Here is a 26,222-nt window from a genome sequence, read left to right as displayed (position 1 = left end):
GCTTTGCCTTCCACTCTAATAATAAAACAAGAAACTGGCAGTGACCACAGCAGATTGGAGCTGTCATTTGAAAACATTTTTACAACAGAAGTTGAAAGAGAATTACAGTTGTTAAAAGAAAAAAAAGGAAAACTCAGAGTTGTCAAATACAAAGATGGGTGAGACAAAATAAATGGAAAACTCAAAGGGATCCCTGAACATATCTGGAAAATACAATGTAACCCAGACCGATTCACCAACTTTTTATGGGCGACTCTGGCGCCCAAATATCTAGCGAGAGAAATAAAACAAACATCTACATGCCTTTGAACCTACACAAAGGAGAAAAAGAGAGCATAGAAAAGCTCTGAGAGACATTCGAAAAGCAGGATATTCGTTTGAAGAAATGCAAATCGCGATAAAACACCAAAAAGCAAATTATAAATCATGGTGAATCTCACATAAAGCACTTCGGATGCAGACAGATGGTGAGCATATACTCACTACCCTTAGAGAAAGCAACAGCAAAAACTTCTGGGAAATAATGAACCAATTTGAAGGGGATCACACTCAATCACTATGTAATTTAGTGCCAGAAGATGGTTGGGTGAGATATTTGACAGAGACATATAAAAGCGACAACAATCGTGAATTTAGAAGCAAGCCAGAACTCCGCTGGCAACTTAATTTCAATGAAGAGGACATATACGAAATCATAATTAATTCCTCAACATCCAAAGCCTCGGGACTAAATGGCTTGACCTATCAGGCATTAAAAAGCGAACCTATCCTGTGGTTTGATTTTATTTGCTCTCTTTGATGAAATACTAAAAAAACGGACTTTCCCAGCATCTTGGAAAACGGCCCTTATAATACCCTTCTTTAAACATGGGGATTGTCGTGCAGCAATGAATTATAGACCAATAGCATTGCTGGACATTGAAAGCAAAATTTTTATGAAGCTTCTACTAAATAACATCTCAAAATGGGTGGAAGACTTCAATATCTTATCACGCTTTCAAACAGGATTCCGCAAAGGCCATTCAACATCTCTTAATGGCCTGATTTTAAGCATCTTAAGTGAACAAAAAAGAGGGGGAAGAAAAACATTGTACGGAGCCTGGATAGACTTGTCCAAAGCTTTCCACCAAATAGAACGAGTCTTACTTTGGGAGAAACTCCGGAAATGGGGAATGCTTGAATCACTATTGTCCATCTTAGTGGAATTACATAGGGAAACTAATCTGAGAGTAAGGCTCGATGCAATGGCACACCTTTCAAGACTGGTTGAAGTAAATAGGGGGGTCAGACAGGGGTGCTTGGGAGCGCCTCTGTTCTTCAACCTGTTCTTAGCAGATATGGGCCTTTTTTTGCAACCATCTGCTTTAAGTCCAATATTAAATGGGAGAAAAATATGTTGGCTCGCGTACGCGGATGATATAGTTCTCCTCGACAGAACAGCAATTGGTCTACAACATTTACTTGACAAACTGAGTGAGTATGTGGGAGTAAACAAACTGACAGTAAACCCGGCTAAATCAAATATCCTGATTTTCAAACATCCGCTACTAAAAACAAAACACATAAACTGGAATATGGGAGGAGAACGGATAAGAACAGTAGAAACCATAAAATACTTGGGATATAACATCGATGCCCATCCAGCAATATACAAAGCAGAAAGTGAAATCATGGCTAAAGTAACACAATTCACATCACAAATGATCAAATTAAACTATAAACTCTGTAAATTTTCTATTCTCCCATTGGTAAAGTTCTACCTTGCCAAAGTGGTCCCAGTCATCCTGTATGGTTTAGAAGCCAAACCCGATCTTTGGTTCATAAACTGGGACAATTTTGAGGGCCGCCTATGGAAAAAAGCTCTGGGTCTCCCAAACTGTGCCTCCTCAAAAAGCTTGAGATTTGAGCTAGGTCTAAAATCGCTGAACTGTATGGCAGACTGGAAGCTGATTACATTGTCTCGAGAAATAGCAACAAGCAAGGACTCGACACTGTATGGAGACCTCAGACATGAAACATTGCAAAAAAAAATCAACTATCCTTACCTTGTTAGAGGCGAGAACACTGGAAAGACTGAAGACTTTAGATATAAACAAAGAGACCTTAATCCTAAACCCACTCAAAATGAAAAGAAGACTAGAACAATTGGATTGGATCGAAACAGTAGAGAGAGTAAGAGATAAACCAACTCAAAATCCATTTTTGAAGGGAGAAAAGAAGCTTGGGTGTCTCTTGCTATCTACTAAAATCCCCAAACAGGAAACTGCGCTCAGACTTTCTTAGAATGAGACTGAACCTTGTCCAGTGTGGGGCTGTTCTGGAAAAGCGCAACCAAGGGGACGTGGCAAAAAAACTATGTTCAATCTGCATCAACCCTGCCAAACAAACATTAAGGCATGTTCTAATGGAATGTGAAGGCACATGGCCTCAACGACTAAGACTTTTCAGAGACTTTGTGTGGAGAGAGGAAGATATAATTTCAGACCTCTTTTGGGACAGAATTACCTCAGGAAGCAACGCAGTTTTGATGTTTGCAGCAATCCAGGTGATAACAGAAAATGGACTGATCATCTAGCAAAATAAAATAAAGGATAAAAGTCTTCAAAACATTGATCTAGCTGAAAAATAGAAAATTGGCAGGGTTGGGGGGAAAACAATGAAATTTAATGTAATTTTTATGTGTTTTATGCTAACAATTTTGTATTATTTTTGTAAAGGCTTAAGCCAAAACAAATAAAAAAATTAAAAAAAAAGAATCTGTTGGCCAGTTGACAGACGAGCCCTACGTACAACGGGGCTCCTCAAATTCCAGAACGTTTCGGAGTCAAGGTTCACAACGCTCTCCCGGATGCACTCAGGGTGGACAGTCTTGATCTTGGGGCCCATCACAAGAACAATGTTCCTCTTCCGGTTTTCAAAGAGGAAATAAAATATCCAAAGGAAGAGGCAGAACCTCACCCTGGAGAGGCTCCACCCCTCCAAACAAGGAAGCACCACTGCTGGTCCCCGCCATGCCACTCCAGTAGGAGGTCGAATTTCACATTTCACCTCAAATTTGCAAACAAAATACAGAAAAGATAATGCTCCTTCTTTTCAATCAACAAAAAGAAATCGAGTCTAGTCCCTGGCCAAAGAAAACAATTTCTGTGAGCAATTCTAAAGACAGAAGATGAGTTGGCATTCCAGTAAAATGAGTATAAAACATGCTGTTGCAAGTACCTCACTACAAGACCACTCGGGTTGATAGCCTCATGCATTCACTTGGTTACACACGCGTGCCTGCACATGCGTCCAACGCAGGAATGGTTAGCGAAACAATGGTCTTAGGCAAGCGGTCATTGGGACGATCTAGTGGTTGTTTCGCTAACCCTGGTACAAGCTCTTCCCTGGTGGTCCAAGGACAACCTGCTAAAAGGAAGACCCTTCTGCATTGCAACAGCACAAGTGATCCCAACTACAGACCCCTCACTCGCCAGATGAGGGGCTCACTTCCTTCACCACACAGCCCATGGCCAATGGATACGTGCTAGAGCCCATAAACACATCAAATTCCTGGAACCTTTGGCAGCCCTCAAGGCTCTTCAAGCCTTTCAGCATCATCTTAAATGTCAGAGTACGTCCTTACAGACAGCACCACTGCCATGTTCTACATAAACAAGCAAGGAGGCACACTCTGTCTGTTAAGCTAAGTGGGCACTCAAGCGTGACATGTTCTTAACCTCTCAACATGTACCAGGAAAACTCAATTCTCTGGCAGGCACTTTAAGCAGGTACCCTGTACCAGAAGGACATGAGTGGCAATTCAACAGATATTCTAGATGGAAAGTTCTCCCAATGGGGTCACCCCCCATTAGACTGGTTTGCCACGAGCATACGCGTGCAATGCCCAGACTTCGCCTCCAGGTTTCTCCAACCAGGGTCATAAGGGAACGCCATGTGGATGAACTGGTCAGGGAAATGTGCTTACTCTTTTCACCTCCGGCACCACTCTTGAGCAAAATAGTGCACAAGATGCACCAGGAACAAGTAACTCTAATCCTGGTTGCTCCTTGTTAGGGGGAATGATAATTTTTTTAATGCTGAATTCCTCCCACCTTACCGACCCTTGAGTTAGTGAGACCTTTTTCTCACTCATGTGTTTTGACCTGATTTGGATTATGTGTTTCCTCTGTCTTTGGAGGCTGACAAACTCCATCTACTTTTTGTATGGTGACACACAGCACCTTCAGTGCAGTGTCACAGAGAAATCATTTAGATTTCTCCTAAGGTTTAAATACCTTTTCTTGTGTTAGCTACAGTTCCCAAGAATAGTAAAGAGAAATTGAATGTACTTACCTTTTCTCTTTTGTAGGTCCAGCACACCCCATTTTATGTTGAGTGCTGGGTGGTGACCCAGTAGCCCCTTACCCTACATTTTCCTGGACAAAATGTTATCCTTACTACTTTAAATGGCTGGTGGCAGTGGTTTAATGTTCCTACAATTGTGCTTTTCTACCGCAGGCTGAATCCTGAGCACCAATGGGTGACCATTTCGTCAAAATGGCCCTGTTCTTTTTTCCTTTTCTGTTTGTGAGGTCTTTCTTGGGTTTTACTCTGAACGTTGAGCCAGGTTTGAGCCCTTTGTTTGTTTTGTTGCCTTTGGCGGGCTTCAGCCCTGAAGCCTGCCTCTGCCTCCTCCAGGGTGTCTGGAAAGGCAGGAAGTGAGGGAGGTTCCCAAACCTCCACTGTACTTTGTCTCTAGGGGTGCCTGAATGCAACCAGTCCTGATTGGCTGGCTGTCCTTTCAAGACAGCCACCCTTCTGTGTGATTGACAGCCTAGGCTGTGTATGAATGGGAGATACCTGCTTAAAAGGCGAGGGTTTTGGGACTAGAGGCAGAGTCGACCACTGGGAGAAACATTAGATGAAACCGTGAACGAAGCTTTCTGCATCCTCCTGGACCTTTGAATTTCCCGTTGAACCGCTGCTGCTGTGCTGGAACTCCTTTTTCAATTAGACGGTGGAGCTCCGGAAGGGATGACTTCTTCCCTTGGGTTAGTGGGACCAACTAACCCGACACAAACTCCACTAGACCATCTTCCCTGACTGGCTGTACTTCATTGCTGCAAGAACCGAGTGCCAGGGGTCGAGATATCCATAGTTGAGTGCAACGTCTGAAATCCGGCCAGAAGCTCCAGAAGTCTCCCTAAAGACCCTCCCGAAGCAGGACGAGCATAGCTGAGTCCCCTCACCAGAGTGCAGGGCCCAAGGAGTGAAGGAAGCCCACCTGGTATCTGAGATACGCAACAGTGTTCTTTACTAAGTGCTGAAGCCACGAAGTGCCTCTGAACCGAAAAGAGCTTGTAGCTGCCAACAACCTTCAAAGTGCCTCCTCAGGAGCCCTCCAGAAGTCCTCCCTCTTGTCCTCACGACCGAGGCTCAGGAACCCAGGGCCTTGTGTTAGGGAGAATTCTCAGAAATGTGCTAATTCCTCTGTACCTTAGAGACCCTCAGCTCTTTTGCTGGACTTTAGGACTTGTAATTTCCAACTTGGAGAGAGTGAGACCTTTCCCATTCTCATGTATTTTTCTGTGATTTGGACTGTTTCTTTTGATGTTGGAATATGACAAACCCCATAGGCATCATCTTTACATTGTGACGCACACCACCTTCAGTGCAGTAGCACAGGGAAGTCTCTTAGATTTTCCAAAGGTTTAAATACCTTATCTTGGTAAAACTTTTTCCAAGAGCAGTGAAGTGAAATTGACTACTTACAATTGTTAACTTTCTAGACCCAGTACACACTATCTTGCCATAGGGTGCTGAAGAGGTTACTTAGTCTCCCCTTTGTCTAGTTTCTCATGTAACATTTTTGTCACCCTTTCTACAGTTAATGGCTATTGGCAGTGGTTTACTATTTTAATACCATTGTTTGTTTTTACCGCTGGCTGCGTTCGCATCTGCAGTAAGGCACCCATGGGTGCCCTTTTTGTCAAAATGTCCCGGTCGTCTTTTTTCATCATTTCTTGTTAGAATGGTCCTTCTTGAGATTTACTCTGCACGCCAAACCATGTTTGGTCCCTTTGTCGTATTTGTCTTTGGAGGGATTCACGAGTGAAGCTCACCCCTGGCACCAGTATGTCTGGCAGGGGCAGGAAGTGAGGGAGGGGCCCGAAACTCCCTGTGCTTAATCCCCCTTGGTTACAGGAATTCATCGAAAGTTGATTGGCCTGCTGGCTGTCCAGCAAGGACAAAGCACCCGACTGTGTGGTTGACAGCTAGCCTGGATTGAATAGGAGAAACCTGCTTGGAAGGCAGAGTAGACCAATGGACGAAGGAATCCGAAGAAGAACTTGGAAGAGACGCCTGCTGCAACTCCTGGACTGTTGGTTTGCCCGGTGAAGCCCTGCTGCTGTGCTGAGGCTCCAAATTCGTTCAGACTAGAGCAGCCCTGCAAGGACGACTTCGCCCCTTGAGTTCGTGGGACCAATGGACTCCAAAGTGAACTCGTTTGGACATCCTCTCAGAGCTGGCTGTACTTACACTGCTTCTGCTGCTGGAACCAAAGGGCCAGGGGGACGGACACCAAATCGAGTGGATCGCTTTTAAGTCTGACCCGAGTGCCAGGAAGATCCTCTGCACTTCCCTGAAGCAGGACGGACAAGGCCTGAGCCACCTCAAAAGAGTGCTTGACCTCAGATGCGAGGAAAGTCTGAAGTGGTATCCGAGAACCGCAGTGTTGCTATTTGCCGTCAGACGCGAGGAGCTGAAACACTGAAGTGCCACTGAATTGAAGTTTGTCCATTGCTGCCGCTGACTTCTCCATTACAGTGCAAGAGTCCTCAGATGTCCTCCCTCTTTTCCACACGACTGAGGCCCAGGAACACCAGGATCTGCAGAGCTGTGCAAAAACAGGAGCCAGCTGTCTAACCAAAGGTACTGTAAAGTCTAAGTGAACTTTACTCTTGTCGTGTAGCATTACTTGCTCTCGGTTCAGACTTGTCTTGGTTAACCTTGCGGAGTTGCTTGCATCTTTACCCCTCACAAGCCTCCCAGCTTGTGGCCTTCAAGTGAATCTTATTTCTACAAACATTTCTAACCACATTGTGCAAGACTTTTACTTACCTGCAAAGAAGACCTTCAGCTCCCCTAGACATCGTGCAACTAACATTTGCTTTCCTGGCTCCCTGAGAGGCTCTTCATACCTTTGACTCTGTGCCATTACCTTTCCCACAGGAAAGGGTTAAATTTAATTTTCATTGTAAGGTTCAAAAAGTACACTGTTTATGAATTATTTGTTCACCTTTGTTTTATTCCCCTATCTAACCTTGGCACCAAACTCAGTATTGCTCTAAATGTACCAGTGATAAATCCATGCCCAGTGTCATCGCTATTTAAGTCACCTGAGGTTGTAGGAAGTGTTTCTGTGCAATCCCCAATGGGTATCATCTAATCTAGAGAAACAGATTGTGTTTTGAAGTGTATTATCCATTGTTATGTTTTGCTCCCTTCTGAAGAAGGCTTTTATAGCGGTCTGTTAAATTATTGTTTAATCAAGAAACCTTGTGTGTAAGTGATTATTTGAATACTTGTCACTGTGAATCTGTGTCATAACCCTACTGCTCACACTGACCCCTCTTGAGACGAGCATGGCTGCTCAGCCACATTACCAACATGTGTAGTACAGACGTATACCAAAGGTTGGGTTCCTATTGCCAGGAGGTCAAGGTTGCTGTAGTACACCCAGAGGGTACTGCACTCAATCTTGCCTAACAGCCTGCATCACTACAGAATCCAGCTGGGCCACTCTTTTTTAACCAGAGTTGCTGTTTAGACTTGGGGTACTTTCCTCAGTGTCTTAAACTGTGCGCTTCTCAGTTGGGAATTGCATTGGCTTACCTTTATAGTTGATTCCATCTACCTTTGCACAGGCTAAACGGCTTGTGACCCTACAAGTGATTTCTACAAACTCTCTCACTTTGTGCAAGACATTTTATCTAAGATGTGCCTCAGCTCCATAGACTGTGTCCAATTGACTTAAGCTGTCCTGGTTCCTTGCAGACTCTTCTAGCCCATTTACTTTGATATTGTTTGTCCCTCATAGGTGATAACTTGTTTTAGACTGTTATTCCTGGGAAAGGCTTGTCTAGATTTCATTGGAAGATTTAAGTGTCTTCACATCTACTGAGAAACTGTTTAACCGATTTCCTCCCTTAACCTTTCTTTCTGCAACCTCAGAATCTGCCAAGTATAACTAGTGTGATACCTAAATGTATTTACTGTCCTTGTGATTGAAGTCACTGCAGGGTGTAGGAATTGTGTATGAAGCATATCCAAAGATAATCCACGAACGTGTTCTGATTCTGAAAAGTATTTTAAAAGTATATTTACATTGTTACACAAATTGCCTTTTAAAAGAATGCTTATTTAAAACGGGATGTGAAATAAATAACTATAACTGAAACCTTGAGTGCAAGTGTTAATTGGTTACTTGTATTGACGAATTTAATTGCTACAGCTCTACTGCTCACATTTACCCCTCTTGATATCTGGCTGGATGCTCAGTTCTCCAGCATGGGGTCTGGCATGGATTCACATGCTTATGAATATTCCCCGTTGTCAGGCCGGGAATCCTTGGTATAGAAAAAAATCAGTATCAGTTTCGTTTCTGATCTGTCTTTCTTAGTAACCAATCCCTGGTCTCTGGGTCATACTGCCCCCAGCCAGTGACTGCCCTCTCCCTAAGCCCCGCCTCCGGCAGCCAACCTCAGATTTTTACCGCACGTTCAAGTGTTGGGCGTCCTCGTGCTGTAGCTCTCGAGCTTTTGCTGCGTTTTCGCGCTTTTTCAGGAGATTTTTCTCATTTTCCGGTTAAATAGAGCCTCAAGCTCCACCGTTTCTACATCCGATCAACGGGGATCCGTTTCGGAGTTTTCTACGCCCTTTAAGGCTGAAGATTTCGTTGAGTTACGCTTTTGGAAGATTCCAGAAGTTCTGTGGCCCAGGAGAAAGGGAGCTCGACGCCCGGGAAGCTGTTCAGGACCCGCCCTGGATGCCAGCTTCAGAATGTTTTCAAGGAGGACGAGCATTCGTTATGCCTCTACTGTCTCCATGAGGACAAGACACACAAGGAGAAGGACTGTGCGTTTTGTGGGAACATGTCGGAGCGGACCATGAAGGATCGCCACCTCCGTCTCGCCAACTGGCTGGAAGGGAAGAGCCCGTCGGGCGAGAAGAAGAAAAAGAAGTCCGAACGGTCTTCTAAGTCCTGTGAGGGTGCCCCGGCGACGGGGGCCCAACAAAAGGCTAAGCACCGCGAGTCCGCGGCCAACGGGAGCGCCGAACGGTCGGGCTCCTTGGCTGCTAGGCAGGGCGCATCCTCCCCGGTGCCATCAACCACAAGCCAACTCTCGGCTCGGGTAAGAGGAAGTCCGAGAACCCGGCGAAGCTTCTGGACAGGCCCCGGTCGATCTCGAAGATTCCGGCAGAGGGGGAGCGAGGCTCGGACCCTCCCCCCAAGGTGAAGGCCCCAGGCGTCCAGAAGGTGACAATGGCCTTAATTCACCCTGCTAAGACCTCGTTTGAGGATGTCGCCGCGGCCCTGGCTCAGCCTTTGGAGGCTACACCAGTGGAGGTGCACTCAGGACCCAGAGTCTCCCTGCCACCGCGGAGGGAGTAGTCTTTCAGGCCCATTCAGAAGACCCCCACAAAGTCCTCATTGGAAAAGGTGGGGAAGGGGCTGGTGGCCATCGTGGATACGGACACGACCTCTGAAGAAGAGCTCATCGAAGTCGTGAAAGAGGCCCAGCCCATCGTGAGGGATCCCGACGAGGGCGACGACGAGAGCGACTGTGTCGCCGACAAGGCTTCTCAAGAGCCCTCGTGCCCGTCGTTTCCGGCGCCGCAGGACACCTCAGCGGCCATTTTGTCAGCGATTCAGTCCTTATGCTCGGAAATAAAGACAAGGTTGCCCTTTCCCCCGACAGAGGTACCTGAGCCAGACCCGACGGGGGAACCGGAGCCAGGACCTTCGGAGAGTCCACCGCATAAGAGGACAACGAATCCTACGCCACCTCTGCGGCCTGCTATGCCTTGCCCCCAGTCTACTACCCACGGGGATGATACAGGCACGGACACGGCTACGACAGGTACAGATGACTGAGGCGACGACGGGATGTGTCCTCCGTCGCCTCCTGCTCGGGCGTCCCCACCCGACGAGATTGGATCCTTTCATGCTATGATTTACAGGGCATCCAAGCTTTTCCAGATCTGCCCAGAAGAAAAGAAGAAAGAAGGGTTCCTATACCAACGGCGCGAGGCTAAAAGGAAGACGGTCCTCGCCGTACCGCTTCTTGATGACATCTGGGATGAGGGGCTCGCCCTCCTCAAGAACCCTGCCACGGCGCCGGCAAAGAGGGACCAGTACGAGAAGAAGTACCGGGTCCCCGACGCTGCCCCCTTGTGCCTTCGGGCACAACCTACTCCGGATTTGGTCGTCTCGGCGGCGGCAAAGAAGAAAGCTGGGGGGGGCATCGGCCTTGACATCAACTTCCCCGCCAGATGGCGAGGGCAGGAAGTTGGACACGATGGGACGACGGATCATCTCATCCGCAGCGACGACTATCAAGGCGGCCAACGCCCTGGCTATCGTAGCCCGCTACGACAGGGAGTTGTGGTTCAAAATCGCCCCTCCGTTAGACTTCCTTCCGGACGCCAAGAGGATTGAGGCCCTTGAAATCCTACAGGAGGGGGAGATTGCTTCGGACCACGCCATCACGGTGGCAACGGACCTCGCCGACACCGGTTTCCGTCAGTTGGGCAACAGCGTTTGCTTGAGATGACGATGATGGCTCAAGACCACGGATTTCCGCCAGGACGTACAAACCAAGGTTTTGGACATGCCCTTCGACGGGAACAACCTGTTTGGGAAGGCGGTTGATGATTCCCTTCAGGCCATCAAGACAGACACAGAGACTGCCCGGGCACTGGGAGTGCTCCAACAACGACGGCCGTCCTTTCAGAGCTCCGGAGGCAGACAAGGTGCCTCCAAGGGATCTGGCAGTGGCTCCTCCACTTACCGCCAAGCGGCAAGATCTTCGTCCCAGGAAGCCTACAGGTGACGTGGCAAGTCAGGTGGTGCCTGTCGTTGTCTACAAGGAGGCCTCCAAACAAGATTGAACCGACCATGGGGTCGGGCCCCCGCCAAAGCACCCCGGTGAGAGGCCGGCTGGCGAGGTTCGTCAGCGTGTGGGAGTCCATCTCCACCGACCGTTGTGTGCTGGACGCCCGGGCCCAAGGGCACGCCCTCGAGTTTCAGAAGAAGTGCCCTCGCGTTCCACCCGTGGCCAGGAAGGAAAATCACGTCCCTCAACTACTGTTGGAAGTAAGGGAGATGCTCAAGAAGGGTGCCATCGAGCTCGTCCCAAAGAGGCTTCGGGGCTCCGGAGTTTACTCAAGGTACTTCCTCGTAAAAAAGAAGACAGGAGGATGGCGCCCCATCCTGGACCTACGACGACTGAACAAGTACATCAAGGCACAGAAGTTCCGTATGGTCACCCTCCAGCATGTGCTGGGACAGCTGGAGGAGGGCGATTTCCTGTCGTCGCTGGACTTGGAGGATGCATACTTCGACATCCCCATTCTAAAAAGACACCGAATGTTCCTCAGGTTCGTGGTCCAAGGGCGGCACTACCAGTTCAAGGCCCTCCCGTTCGGGTTGAAGTCGGCACCCAGGGTGTTCACCAAGTGCCTCGCACCGGTGGCGGCGCGGCGGCGCCTACAGGGGATCCACGTCTACCCCTACCTGGACGACTGGCTCATCCGGGCAAGGACAAGGGAGCTCGCCGTGGAGCACACTGCGAAGACCGTCCAGCTGCTCACAGACCTGGGACTCCATCAACTTTACAAAATCGCACCTGGTTCCGTCGCAAGTCGCCCTGTTTCTGGGAGCCAAGCTTGACACAGTGGCGCGGCTGGCCTCGCCGTCGGAGGAAAGGACCAGGACCATTCTGGGCAAGGTGCAGCGTCTGCTGGCCACGGACATGGCCAGGGTAAGATCTATCAAGTCCCTCCTTGGGATGATGTCCTCCTGCGTTTATCTGGTGCGCCTTTGCAGGCTTCGGATGAGACCCTTACAGGAGTTCGACGCCCGTGGATCCAGTCAACGGGCAGCTTCGAGGACAGGATCCCTCAACGAGACGTTCCGTCAGGCGATCCGGTGGTGGAGTACCCGCACCCATCTGTCGGCGGGCACGGACTTTCAGACCCCAGCTCACCAGGTGACGGTGACGACTGACGCCTCCCTGGAAGGTTGGGGAGCACAATCCGGAGATCTTCACGCGAGAGGCCTTTGGCTCCCGGAGGAGAAGTCTCTCCACATCAACATCTTGGCGCTCCGCGCGGTGTTCTGGGCCCTCAGGTCCTTTCTTCCGTCCCTCAAGGGCAAGGTGGTGAGGATCTTCACTGACAACACCACCACGATGTTCTACATCAGGAAGCAGGGCGGAACCAGGTCCCCGGCCCTATCCAAGGAAGCCCAGGATCTGTGGCATTGGGCTGTCGCCCAAGGGATGTTTCTGGTGCCTCTTCATCTGGCAGGAATAAAAAACACGATCGCCGACTCACTCAGCAGGGAGCTGCGCTCGTGCCACGAGTGGGAACTATGCCGGGATCAAGTGGATCGACTCTTCCGACGATGGGGCGAACCCCAAATCGATCTCTTCGCGACAGCGACGAATTCCAAGTGCCGGAGGTTTGCCAGCCGAGGAGCATGGGCGAGGCTTTCTCGTTCCCCTGGGACGGCCTATTTCTTTATGCGTTCCCTCCGCTGCCGTTGCTGCTCCGGCTCATCAACCAGCTCAAGAGGTCCCGGTGCAGGATGATCCTCGTCGCACCTTCGTGGCCGAGGTAGATCTGGTTCCCGGACCTTCTGGACTTGTCAACATCCCCACCAGTCAAGCTGCCGACGGACGCAGACCTTCTCTCCAGAGAAGGAGGTGCCATTCTTCACCACAGCGCGGAGTCGCTGAACTTGTAGGCCTGGCTCCTGCAGCACTAGAGTTTGGAGGGTATGACATCCCGGCCGATTGCAGAGAGGTTCTTGCAAAGGCCAGGGCGTCCTCAACTCTCAAGTGCTACGGACATAAATGGAAGAGGTTCTCTGTCTGGTGCCGTGCACAGAAGATTAACCCTCTGCGGATTACGGCCCCTCAAGTACTGCTGTACCTACTGTCGCTGGCCAAAGCTGGACTGGCTCACGCCTCCATCAAAATAGATCTGGCGGCAATCTCCCAATATACCAGGACAACGGGACGGGCGTCCTTGTGGTCTCATCGCCTGGTGAAAGAATTCATGAAGGGACTATTCCGATCATTCCCGTCGGTGAAGGCTCCTGCCCCGGCGTGGGAGCTTAATGTGGTGCTGACCAACCTCATGGGGGCCCCATTCAAGCCTATGCATTCGGCGCCTTTGAAGTTCCTGTTGTGGAAGACCGCTTTCCTCGTGGCCATCACCTCCGTACGACGAGTGGGAGAGATCCAGGCCCTATCTTGCAAGCCTCCATAGTTGACTTTTCATGACACGAGGGTGGTGCTGAGGACACACCCATCCTTTATGCCCAAGGTGCCGTCGGACTTCCACCTCAACGAGCCCTTGGTGTTGCCAGTTTTCTTCCCATCGCCTTTGTCGCCGGCTCAGAGGACTTTGCACTTGCTGGATGTAGCTGAGCGCTGAAGTTCTACGTGGACCGCACAAAGAGTTTTCGGAAGACGTCACAACTGTTTGTGAACTTTGGGACTGTGAATCAAGGGAAGGCTCTCTCGAAGACATTTCCAGATGGCTCTCCGGCTGCATCATGCACTGTCACCGGTTGGCAAACCGACAGCTGCCCGGCCGTCGGATATCCCATTCGACCAGAGCGATCGCTACTACCACGGCGTTCCTGTCTGGTGTGCCCCTGCTGGACATCTGCAGGGCTGCGACGTGGAGGTCGACGCACACCTTCACAAGATTCTACTGTGTCGATCGAGACTCCAGGGAGGAGTCCAGGGTCGGCCAAGCAGTGCTGCGCAACCTGTTCGCCTAAGGTGAGCCTGGTGAGGAGGTAAGAGTTGCTTAATGTTGAGTTGTTGTTGTATTGCTTAATGTTGAGCCTGTTGCCACCTCCTGTGGTTGTGCATGTGTGTACTGCTATGTATTCTCTTATTCATGAGCATGTGAATCCATGCCAGACCCCATGCTGGAGAAGGAGCAAGTTACTTACCTGTAACTGTTGTTCTCCAGCCTGTGTCTGGCATGGATTCACATGCGAACCCTCCCTCTAACCCCTCTGCGGCTCTTCACTTGGTCATACTGCCACTTTACGTGCTACCAAATCTGAGGATGGCTGCCGGAGGCGGGGCTTAGGGAGAGGGCAGTCATTGGCTGGGGGCAGTATGACTCAGAGACCTGTGATTGGTTACTACTAAGAAAGACAGATCAGAAACAAAACTGATATTGATTTTTTTCTATACCGAGGATTCCCGGCCTGACGACTGGGAATATTCATGAGCATGTGAATCCATGCCAGACCCATGCTGGAGAACAACAGTCACAGGTAAGTAACTTGTTCTTTACACTACCAACTTGTGTAGAAAAGACCTATACCAAAAGGTGGCTATCCTAAATAAGTGTTGTGTAGTCTCACACAGTGTGACTGCACCAATTCTTACCCAACAGCGCCCATGCTTCCTCTAATACTGAAGTAGAAGGCGCATAGATGTTTTTCTGGGTTATCATTGTTTCTGCTTTATCACATCTGTACTCCCGCTACAGTTTATGCAAACTCATGTCAGAAACAATCGGAGGCACCTTGACGTGTGAAGGACAATGGGTACAGTACATGTCAAACTAGGTATAGTGTTACTAACATGCCCTGTCGACATCCATTTTTGAGTTTCAAACAAATATTTTAATACCCCGCAACTACCACTAGATGTTGGCCTATGCAGAGCATGTGAATCTGATCAGCTACAAGCTCCGGAAATAAGATTACTTGAATAATGTATCCTGTATAACTGCAAGCATGTAAGTGTCTTCTCCACTGTTTGTGGGCTCAAATGTATTTGTACTATACTACAGCCCTTCTCCCACCTACACTATGCCTGGCTGCTCAGTCATTGCTACCAAACCTTTTGGGTAGCTCAGGCGTATACTAAGAGTTGGAGCCCTGTATACTAAAAGGAGCCCTTTACATTCCTACCATAGGTGAATTTCAGTGAAACTCCATAACAGTCAATAAACAAGTCTTACTGGAACAAATGGATCAGCGTTCCTTTTTGATTGTTCATCAAAAGCTGCACCCTTTATTGGTAGTCTACTGTGGTGGCTCAGAGGGCAGATATTGATCTGTGCACTACTTTCAGATATCTGTGTAATACATACACTTGTTCGACTCCCACTTGGGAACTACTTAGTATGTCATCTCCCGATGTTTGTAAAATGAAGTGACTGATTATAGCATCTGAGTGGACTTGTACTATCCCTGTAAGTGGCTGGGGACAAATAAAAGAAAATGGGCAAACAGGGTTTGGCTGTGGGACCTACCCATCTTTCCTTTCCTTTGGAAATGTACATTTCAGTTTGAGCAGTCTTGGTCCCCTGTAATCAAGAGTTTTATCACTTGTTTGTCACCCTCTGTTTGTAGAACAGCAAACATGATTTTCCTTTTTCTTTTTTCTCCCTTTGTGAACCTCTTCACGAATAAAATAACATAAATGAAGCAACAGGAACTATGTCTGTGCCCCATCAGACAAGGCGCTAACCCTGTTTTCAATAGGTTGTGTAGACACCTTTGCAGAAGAAGCTAACTGTCTTGAGTTTTCCTCGCAGCTTCTCCTTTCTTCACTGCTCACCTATATTTGCCTCCTCTTCCCCTTTAATGTTATGTCTTGTCTCTGCTTCCATATTTTTCCTACACTTTTGCCTTCTAATGTCTAGCCTTGGGCCTTGCAACCAATCCTACCCTCAGTCTCTTTAAGACTATATATTGGCAACAGAAGGAATTGTAGGAATATACTGAACTAATTCTTTGTGTTTTTTAAGGCTTCCCCACCAGAACATGTCCAGTTAATGATGCAATGAAACAAAAATGTCTTGCCCAAAGCATAAACCTTCTTTTTCACTGTTGCACCTGCCTGGCCAAGCCCCTTATTTTGTGGCCATCATTACAGCAAAATAACTTTCTGATAACAATCCCTCTGTAAAAACATCATGTTGACAGAGGCACCTTATCATGGTTTGAAAGTCCCCACAAAAAAATGTTAAGTCACACCGGCAAAGGTTTATGCTGTGTTTGAGTTACAATCTGAAGAGATCATCCACGTGCATTTTTCTTCCTCGAAGAAAGAAAGTACTGCATGAGCTGGAGTGACTTGACATTTAGTAAATACATCCTTTTCTGAGTTTCCCTATTAACATATCTTTGCTTATTGCCTATATGCTTTTCTTCTCCCCACTTCTAGTTCACTGATGAAGAAGTAAAGATGGCTGGAAAATTCAAACTCAACGATTATAGCCAGTACTCTCCCTGGTCCTGCGAGACCATTGGCTCCTACATTGGGACCAAAGATGCCAAACCCAAAGATGCTGGGGCGGCTGGGAATGTCGAAATGACGGTAGGTACCCAGCAGGGAATTTGTTAATACCGTCATCTGCTGCAACCTGTAGCCTCCATAAAAGCTATGGGACCATGCGTTTTTGCATTGCTCTCAAACCACAAGAACGCTGCTCGACGTTGCTTCCCTATTGGTTATTGGACACTGTTTTAGGAAAATAGCTGCCAAAAATCCCTATGTTTCAGAACCTTTGGATTATGCCTATTTTGCAGTTGGGCAAAATATTGCAACTCGTTGTTCTGAGGTCATGCGTTAAAATGAATACTTAAAGATGAATTGTGTGTTTATTGTTCAATAAAGATTTCGGCTCATTGGCCTGTATCTCTGTGAAATGTGTGTTGTTTTGAAAGTACTAAAATAGTTGGGACATTGCACCCGACCCAAAGAGCTGTAATATGCCTCCCAAGGAGAAGTTCTTGAAGGGTGTGAAAAACCTGACTGGATTTCACTACTCAGTCCCCGGGGATCCCTTATTCAGGTGGCTAGGGAAGAGCCATCAGTATTGTATCCCGACTGTGGGTATGGACAAGTGAGGGGAGGATAATCTCGGTAGGTTTCCCTTGGGGAGTGTGGAGGAGGCACCGGAAGCTGAGACATGGTAGCCCCCCTTTCCTGAGAGTTCACCCCATATTCTCTATACCTTTTTGGGACACTACAACTCCCATAACACTCCTCCTTTCCTAATCAGCCCAACTACGGAGTTGAGCAAGACTGAGACTATGAAGATTACTACTAGTAACATGCACTGGCCTTGTCCCACTAAGGTCATGCAGGGTCAGGCACTCAATCACCATCACATACACACCTGAAACTCATGGACCATTTTCCAAACTTTAAAAGGTGGAGCACAGAAAAAGACAGAGCTAGGCAGGGGCCAAGAAGGAAGGTGAAGTGGATCGCGAGACGGAGGAGCAGCTTGCGCTGCCGAGAATCAGGCCAGGAAGAACGGGACGCTAAAACGCTGACAGGCTGCTAGTGGAGGCATGAGGAAGCGTGGCGAGGTAGCAGTCTCCAAGAAGCAGGGAGAGTTCAGAGAAGGGAGCCGAGGAGGGCTGGCTTGTCCCTTTCCTCCATGCACCAGCAAACTGCTTGTTGCCTCCACTGGGCCGGGAGTGTCTGAGGGAGAGGTGTGCAAGACCCTGATCTTGACAAGCTGAAAGCAGAAGGTTGTGCAAAAGCAAGGCCTGTCGGTGAGATAAAAGGAAGGGAGAGCCCGCTTTGTGATCTGCGATTATGGAAAGCTACAGTGTTGCACGCAAGGCTACGCGTTAAAGAATAAAGACTTTGAACTGAAAGCTAGAATGTGTTTAGCCTGGCGAGGGAGCTGATGAGAAACCAAGTAACAGAGTGGTGCTCTGAGAAGGTACGTTGTCGAACGCTTCTTGAAAGAGAACAGTTATAACAGAACAGTGAATACTAAAAGCGAAATGTGATGTAAGCCATTGAAGGGAAGGGAACGAGGGTAAGAGAATGTACAGAGATCCCGAAAGACTAATGTGAAAAGGAATGGATATTTATGTGAAATGATGAACAGAGTGGCCGAGCCCCCGTTCTACGAAACGAAGAACAAGATTGGCTCCTATTTCCCATGAAATAGGAGCCAAATGGCAGTTCAGTTAGTTAAAAGTGAGCAAAAAGGCATAAGGTAAGTAGAATAGATCACATATACTTGTTAGACAGTGCAAATTGTTTCAGTTCACCAGAGGAGTTCAATTGAAGTCAATAGGCCTAGGCCAAAGTCAATGGGCTAGTGTTCTGGATAGGAAAGAGCAGTTCTGGTATCAAAAGTAAAGTCTTTGCAAAAGTTCTCAGAAGTAGTTTAGGCGAAAAAGAATAGTTTGTTGGGTCACAAGCTGATTAGGCCTGCAAGTTGGGAAAGTTTCATGAACTTTCACTGCAAGAGTGGTGTTCTCTCAATCGGGTTGGCACAATACCTTAGTATGAAGAAACAAATGCAGTTGAAGTCGTTGGTTCCTGGCAGTTCCTGCAGATCTCACTGTTGCTGAGCCTCAGTCGTGAGGACAAAAGGGAGGACGTCTGACTTCTGCACTGTATGGGATCATCGGAAAACGCAAACAAGACTGAGTCACTTCAGTTGGAGTAGCTGTTCTTCAAGCACACAAGCTGGTGTCCTTCCCCCTGGTTAATCCTAACCAGCTTCGAGAATGGTATCCAGGTGTCTTACGAGTTGATTGGTCCCACCAACTCAAAGGAAGAAGTCATCCTTGAAGGGGCTTCTCTGTGGAGATGAATTTGGACCTGCAGCAGGGCTTCACTGGGCAAACCAACTGTCCTGGAGTTACAGTAGCTGTCCTCTTCCAGCTCTTCGGTTCTTTCATTCCAGTGGTCGACTTTGCTTTCCAGTCCATGAGACTCGCCTTTTATCCAGTTTCCTCCCATTCATTGCAGCCTAGCTGCCACTCACCCAGCAGGGTGGCTGTCCTTGCCGGACAGTCAGGGGAGGTGTTGTCAGCCGTCCCCTACAGCCCCTCCAGCCTGTGACGAAAGGTTCTTTGAGAAGTTTGTCAGACTCATGAAGTCCCCTCGGATGGGGGTGATCCCTGGGGATGCCATCAGAGGTGTGCTCGCGCCAATGCTTCAAGCACCTCAGGCTCTTCTTCCAGCCCCCCCCCGTCCCCGGTGCAGCCTTTGCCACCGGCTCTGGCCCCCCCCAATCGATTCCTCAGGCGCTCCTGTACCAGCCTCCGGCTCCCGCCACTCCTCCACCAGTGCAGGATCCTCCTGACCCCCAGGTGGACACGGACAACGAGGAGGACCCGAACACGCCATTGTCTGCCAAGATCTTCCATGAACGCCTTGCAGTGCTGGCTGAGTTCCTGGGCCTTCCTCAACCAGAGGTTGAGCAACCAGCATAGGGGGGTCCTCGTAGAAGTCCTTGCTTGACGCCCCTCTGCTAAAACGGGAAATCCACTGCGGACTGATGTAGTCGCCTTGGCCAAGAAGGGTTGGCTCAAGCCCCACTCTGTCCAGCCGGTGAATCGACGCCAAGTACAGGCAGATGGAGGGGGATATACTCTTGCATTGACCCATCCTCAGCCATACCCCTCTGTGTTCGCTGCAGCATCACTAATACTCCAAGCCTCAGTCGTCCTCAGCCGCCTCCTCTGCGGCGCTGCTAGACAAGGAGAAGATCTTGAAGTAGTATGGAAAGAAACTCTATTCCAGCGCGTCCTTGCATCTTCGTCAGGCCGATACAATGCAGGCGACTGCTAACCAGAGGTTGTGGCGGAAAATTGCGGATTTCCTCCCGGAGCTGCCTACGCAGAGCCAATCACAGTTGAAGGCGAGACTGACTAAGGCCAAACTGGTGGCGCAGGACATCATGGAGTCCACCGTGGCCCACATTGACACCTCTGGCCGGGCCATCTGCATCACCACGGACATAAGAACATGCTGGATCCGTGCAACTAAATTTAACCCAGACGTCCAGGAACGCATATTAGACCTGACGTTCGAGGGGAGTGACCTCTTCCACTCGACCGCGGACAAGGAGCCGGACAAAAAGACAAACGGCTCAAACGGCCAAGTCTTGATCCATCCTGACAAAGACTACGTCCAAATCGTACACCCAGTCACAGCAGTGCTCCGACAAGGGTCTTTCATACGGAGGGTTCCGCGGCTTCCAAGAACGGAAGTCCAGGCAGCTGGACCACTCGCCGACACCACATCGGCGCAAGCAACAAAAAGGGGGGTTGGAGGGGTAAGGGGTTTTCCAGTCCCCCCCTCTGCAACAGCCACTGAGGGAAAGAAGGCATGACACGCACCTCTGGGTCTACGTGTCTCCAGTGGGGGTTAGGCTTGCTCTCCGTGCACATTTCTGGCACCAGAATTTCACAGACCCCTGGATCATCTCCATAATATTCATGGGGGACTGCCTAACCATCCCAGCCTCCCCTCCACTCCCTCAAGTTGGGACAGCAACTCTAATGGCGGAGATCAGATCGCTCGTAGAGAGCCAGGCCGTGGAGCAGGTCCCAGCCTCCCAGCGAGGCTTGGGCTTTTACTCCAGGATTTTCGCCATTCAGAAAAAGAACCGGGCGGGCCTGAGAGTTGTGCTGGACCTTTGCACCCTAAACCTCTCCTTAACTATACAAAATTTCAAGATGGTTACGCCAGCTTTTATAGCAGACACATTGTGTAAGGGAGACTGGATGTGCTCCCTGCATCTGAAGGACGCGTATCTACACGTCCCGATATGGCAGCCCCATCGTTCTTTCCTATGGTTCAGGATCATGGGCTACCATTTCCAATACAGGGTCCTTCCTTTTGGCCTCAACTCAGCCCTCAGGGTCTTTACCAGACTCATGAATACTGTGGCAGCCCTCCTCTGGGCTCAAGGCCTCCACATCTACCCGTACCTTGACGACTAGCTCCAGGGCTACATTGCTGGAAGCAGTTCTCCACACTTCCCAGGCTCTTATGAACACACTGCACGATCTGGGCTTTTCGCTCAAACTCAAGAAGTCGCAGCTGCATCCCACGCAGAATCTGACATTCTTGTGCCTCATCTGGGACACGTGCTCCGAGAGGGTGTTCCCTTCGGAGGACTAGACCACAGCCATCAAGAGGGCCAGTACTCACTTCCTCAGCAGAGAGGTGACCTTGTTTACCCAGGTGGATCTCTTTGCCACACGGCACAACAAGAAGTGCCCTCAGTTTGCCTCCTGGGAGGGATAGGGCCCTGGCTCCCTGGGTGACGCATTTCGGATTCAGTGGAACAGCATGACAGTTTACGCCTTCCCGCCCACGTCGCTGATTTGCAGAGTCATTTGCAAGATCAAGGAGTCTTGCCAGCTCAACATCATTCTAACATCTCCATGGTGGCCTGCCAGGCCATGGTTCTCGGAGCTACTCAGCCTCTCGGAGTTGCCTCTGATTCAACTCCCGACGCGCTAAGCACATCTTCTGGTGCAGCAGGGGGGCATGGTCATCCACCACACACCACAGAAGCTACCCTTCAGTGTGGTTCCTGAGCAGGTGATGCTAAGGCACCTCAGCCTCTCCTAGGCTAATCTGGAAATCGCACAGGGCGCAAGGGACAAGGCTACCAGGGCCCAGTATAAGAGTAAATGGACCAGTTTCTGCCACTGGGCAGCCTCCAAGGAAAGTGACCCCCTGTCATGTACTCGACGTGCTTTCCTTCTTGGCGCACCTTGCCCACTCGGGCGTGAAGGGGGACACCTGACGCACTTACTTTACAGCCATCGGGGCATACAGAAATTTGGAGGAGAAGAGTTTTTCCTCTTCCAACCCATTTGTCAAGAGACATTTGACGGGTCTCGCCAGGCTCTACCTGCCCATCAAGAGGCTGCACCCCGTGTGGTACCTCAACATAGTCTTGGGTGCCCTGGCGCACAAACCATTTGAACCTATGGCGTTGCAGAATCGGGGAAATTCAGACGCTGGTTGCCTTGGAGCCATACACTAAGTTTCACAATGACAAGGTAGTCCTACGGATGCCCCCGTCATTCCTTCTGATGGTGCAGTCCGCATTCCATCTGAACGAAGAAATTGTGCTGGCCACGTTTTTTTCTGAGCCCAAAGACGAGGCACAGAGTTCTGCACTGGCTTGATGTTGGGCGTGTCCTGAAATTCTATCTGGACAGGACAAAGGGTTTCTGCAAGTCAGATGCTCTTTTTGTCACCTTCAGAGGATCCAAACTGGGGTATCTGGCCTCCATAGCCCGTTGGATGGTCTCGGCCATCAAAGAAGCCTACGAGGGACAGCGCAAGCCACTGCCGGCCAACATGCACACCCACGTGGTCCAAGCCAAGGCAACAGCCATCGCTTTCCAGCAGCATGTCCCCTGGCAAGTCATAAGCAGGGTGGGCGCATGGGCCACCCTTCTTGCTTTCTGTAAGCACTACTGTTTCTATGCCGGTTCTAGAGCGGACGCGGCTTAAGGACAGTCTCCTCTCCACCCTGGGGATACACTCTGTTGTAATCGCCCATGCAGTATGGAGGAAAGGGGACGGGATGTAAGAGTAATTAAGTTACTCCCCGTAGTGACTAATGTACTGTCCTTAGTCCCCTTTCCTCCATACGTCCCACCAGCCCCCCACCCCCTAATAAAACTGGTGTCATTAGGCAATGTTAAATCTATTGTCGATGCGTCTATGGGGACTTGGGTGTGGCGCTGGATGGCGGAGTCAGGTCAGCGCATGCTCCCAGGGCTGCACCCCCATGCGCCTCTAAATTTAAAGGGGAAGAAGGTTTTTTCTGGTGAAAAAGGTTCCGTCTCCTGTCCCTTGGAAGGGACGCCCATGCGGTATATAGGAAAGGGGACTAAAGACTAAGAGTATGTTAGTCACTACGGTGAGTAACTTGTAATTTATCAGTTAGAATAAGCCATCTTCAGAAGGGAGCAATGTAAAAGCAACACAAAAATACACTTCAAAATTACACACTCCTAGTTTCTAAATCAGTAAAGAACCTTTTGGGATGGCCAACAGTCACAACCTACACCCTCAGGTGACTTCAATAGCTAGGGTCCTGAGTATATTAAGATCTTACTGTAGCATTTGGAACTTTCTTAGGAAGTGGTCAAATGAAAAGCTTACTAGAACAAACGGAGCACCAATATTTTTAAGCTGCCAAATACTTTTGGGTCCCCTAAGCAGAGTCAGTAACAGCATAAACCAAAGTCAATGTGCAAAAGTGTATATGAGCTGAAGCACCTCTGGTAGCTAAGTAGAACTGTCTTTACGTCATGTTTTAGAAGTCTTTGAAGAAAAGAAGAATCAAAGTAGGGCCACAAGCTGTTTAGACTTGTGAGTAGTAGAACATGCAAGCACCTCTACAATAAGAGGTAAGTTCTCTCAGACCTTACAGTACCTTTTTAGAATGAAGAAAAGTACAGCAGATGCCTCCTGTTCCTGTGCAGCTCTGCAGAGCTCACTGTTCCTGGGCCTCAGTCGTGGGGACAAGAGGGTGGACGTCGGCGGATTCCTGCACTGCAGTGGGACGGTCTCTGCTCGCAACCGGCAATCTTCAAACAAGTGGCACTTCAGTGTTTCAGCGCCTCACGACTACCTCAAATAGCAACACTGCGTTTCCTGGCTGTCGAGATGGACTGTCCTTGCTTCTGGATTCCTGCACTCTATTGAGGGGTCTCGGGCTCGGTCAGTCCTGCTTCCTGGGAGTCTGGAGGATCTTCCTGGATCTCTTAGCCAATTTAAAAGCAACGCACACAAGCTGGTGTTCCTCTACCTGGCTATTCAGTTTCCAGCAGCAACTCTGTAGAAATTCAACCAGCTCAGAGAAGGATGTCCAGGTGGCTTACTTTGGAGTTGATTGGTCCCACCAAAAAGGAAGAAGTCGTCCTTGCAGGGGCTTCTCTCTCGATACGAATTTGGAGTGTCATGACAGCAGCAGGGCTTCACCTGGAAAACCAACGGTCCAGGAGTTGCAGCAGGCGTCCTCTTAAAGTTCTTCTTTGGTTCCTTCGTCAGTGGTCGACTCTGCCTTCCAAGCCAAAAGCCTTGCCTTTTATTCAGTTCTCTCCCATTAATTCCAGCCCAGTTATCAGTCACCCACGAGGGTGACTGTCCTTGCCGGACAGTCACCCGGCCAATCACTACAGAGTTCATTTGGGTCTCCTAGGAGATTAAGCACAGGGAGTTTCCGGCACCTCCCTCACTTCCTGCCCACCACAGACACCCTGGAGCCAGAGGCAGGCTTCACTTGTGAGTCCCGTCAAAGGCAACCCGAACAATGGCACCAAACCTGGTTTGTCGCGCGGAGTAAATCTCAAGAAGGAGCTTTCCACAAAGAAATAACGAAAAAAGACCACAGCCATTTGGATAGAAATGGCACCCTTTGGGTGCTTTACTGCAGCTGCGAACGCAGCCCTCGGTAAATGCACTCCACCATAGTTAAAAGGAAACCACTGCCACCAGCCATTCAGTGAGGAAAGGGTAACATACATGAGAAGCTAGACAAAAGGGAGTACTAGGTAACCCCTCCAGCACCCTATTGTAAGATGGTGTGTGCTGGGTCTAGAAAGTTACAAATGGATGTTACATCAAGGTCACTTTACTGCTTTGGGAAACAGCAGTTTATTCCAGAGAAGGTATTTAATCCTTTGGGAAATCTGAAAGACTTCCCTGTGCCACTGCACTGAAGGTGCTGTGTGACATAATGTAAAAGAAGATGCCTATGGAGTTTTTCAGGCTCCATAACCAAACAAAACACAAGTTCAGCCATCAGATTAAAATGCATGAGCGAACGAGGGCGTGGTTATCTAGCCATGGTGTAGGACATGCCTTGCTGTGTAGCTCCTGCAGATCCGAAGTTGATCCTCAACAACGTGTTGAAAAATGACCTACGACCTCAAGAAATGAAGGCAAGTGTGTCGTAAGATTTGCTCTACATTAACTGAAAAGGGCGAGTGAACCGTGAGGAGTACTGTGTAAAGGAGCTTTGGAGAAGCAGCCACTCATGCACAACGGAAACAAAATGGCAGATAACAAAGGAAATGAAAACATGGGCGCAGAAGCGAATAATTAGATCTGTGCGGTGGAAACTTGGGAAAGAGATCGGCACTCAGAGCTCATACGGTGCGCTGACTTAACCTCGGTCTACCGGCAATAACGTAAGCATCTGCTACTCGCCGCATGAGATCGCAGCAGAGGCACCCACGAACTGAGGGGCATGGAGCTGCAGGGTGATTATGAGGAGCCGGCGCTATAACGTGCCACCGGCAAGAGGGAACCGAGAAAACATAACCATGGTATGCATCAGCGAGTTGTAGCAGAAGCAACATGGTGGAGAGCAATTGGGCCTTGGATGGAAGACAAAAAAACTAGCCTCACAGTTAATAGCGCTGTGTAATGATCTGGACAGTCGCAGACCCGCAGCAACGTAGAATACAAAGCGTGATCTGCAGGGGAGTCTGTTGCCATGCTTGGTAAACATCAGGGACTGCAGCAGTGGAGTTCGAGGAATGAACAGTCAGAGTTGCGCGGATGGATATATTGTATCAAACACGCAAACACAATGAGGAACTTCTGAGCGGACAGAAGGAGCAGTCAGGGCCGATGAGACTGTAGATAGTGGAACGCACGAGCTGCGTCCATGGCTACTGATGCAAGCAGAGGGCAAAACGAATAGTAACTCTAAGAGTTACATGGTAGCATCTCAGTCGGGAGTTCGGAAGTGAAGAACGTACACGTGATATACAACGTGCACCAGCAGGACCAGGAGACATTGCTGTGGGCGATGACTCACACAAGAGACCTTGGGGTGCCTACAAGCACAATAAAGACGGAACACAAATGTGGCACAGGCATACCGGCTGCAAGGTATTGTGGATGTGATTATAAGCCAAAAGCGCCCGGATACTACGTCCAGAGAGAGGCCAGAGAAGCCAGGGGGTTCACATGTAGGGAACACTAAATATGGACCATGATGGTTAGCAAACCACCATACAGAGTACAACCGGATGGGAGAGGCCAGCCCAAGAGACCCCTAAATACTGTGAGGAGATGAAGGAGGTGAGCATCCCCCGCAAAAGGTCAGAGTGCCAGCAAGAAGCCAAATAAGAGGATAAAAAGGAGCGCTCGCATAAG

The 26,222-nt window shown here is 49.1% G+C and overlaps 1 protein-coding gene across 5 annotated transcripts in view; it reads left to right on the top strand.

Annotated features, from left to right (window-relative positions):
• The window catches only part of RC3H1 (ring finger and CCCH-type domains 1), a 1,368,452-nt gene that overhangs the window by 920,095 nt on the left and 422,135 nt on the right, over window positions 1–26,222 (top strand). For all 5 annotated transcript variants that reach the window (XM_069641098.1, XM_069641097.1, XM_069641095.1 and 2 more), the window contains one exon: window positions 16,479–16,631. In XM_069641098.1, the coding sequence (XP_069497199.1) occupies window positions 16,479–16,631 (153 nt within the window). The remainder of the gene's footprint in view (window positions 1–16,478; window positions 16,632–26,222) is intronic.

Source organism: Ambystoma mexicanum, chromosome 1q, assembly GCF_040938575.1.
Source record: "Ambystoma mexicanum isolate Mex_15411 chromosome 1q, UKY_AmexF1_1, whole genome shotgun sequence".
NCBI lineage: Eukaryota > Metazoa > Chordata > Amphibia > Caudata > Ambystomatidae > Ambystoma > Ambystoma mexicanum.
This window is presented reverse-complemented; position numbering and strand designations above follow the sequence as displayed.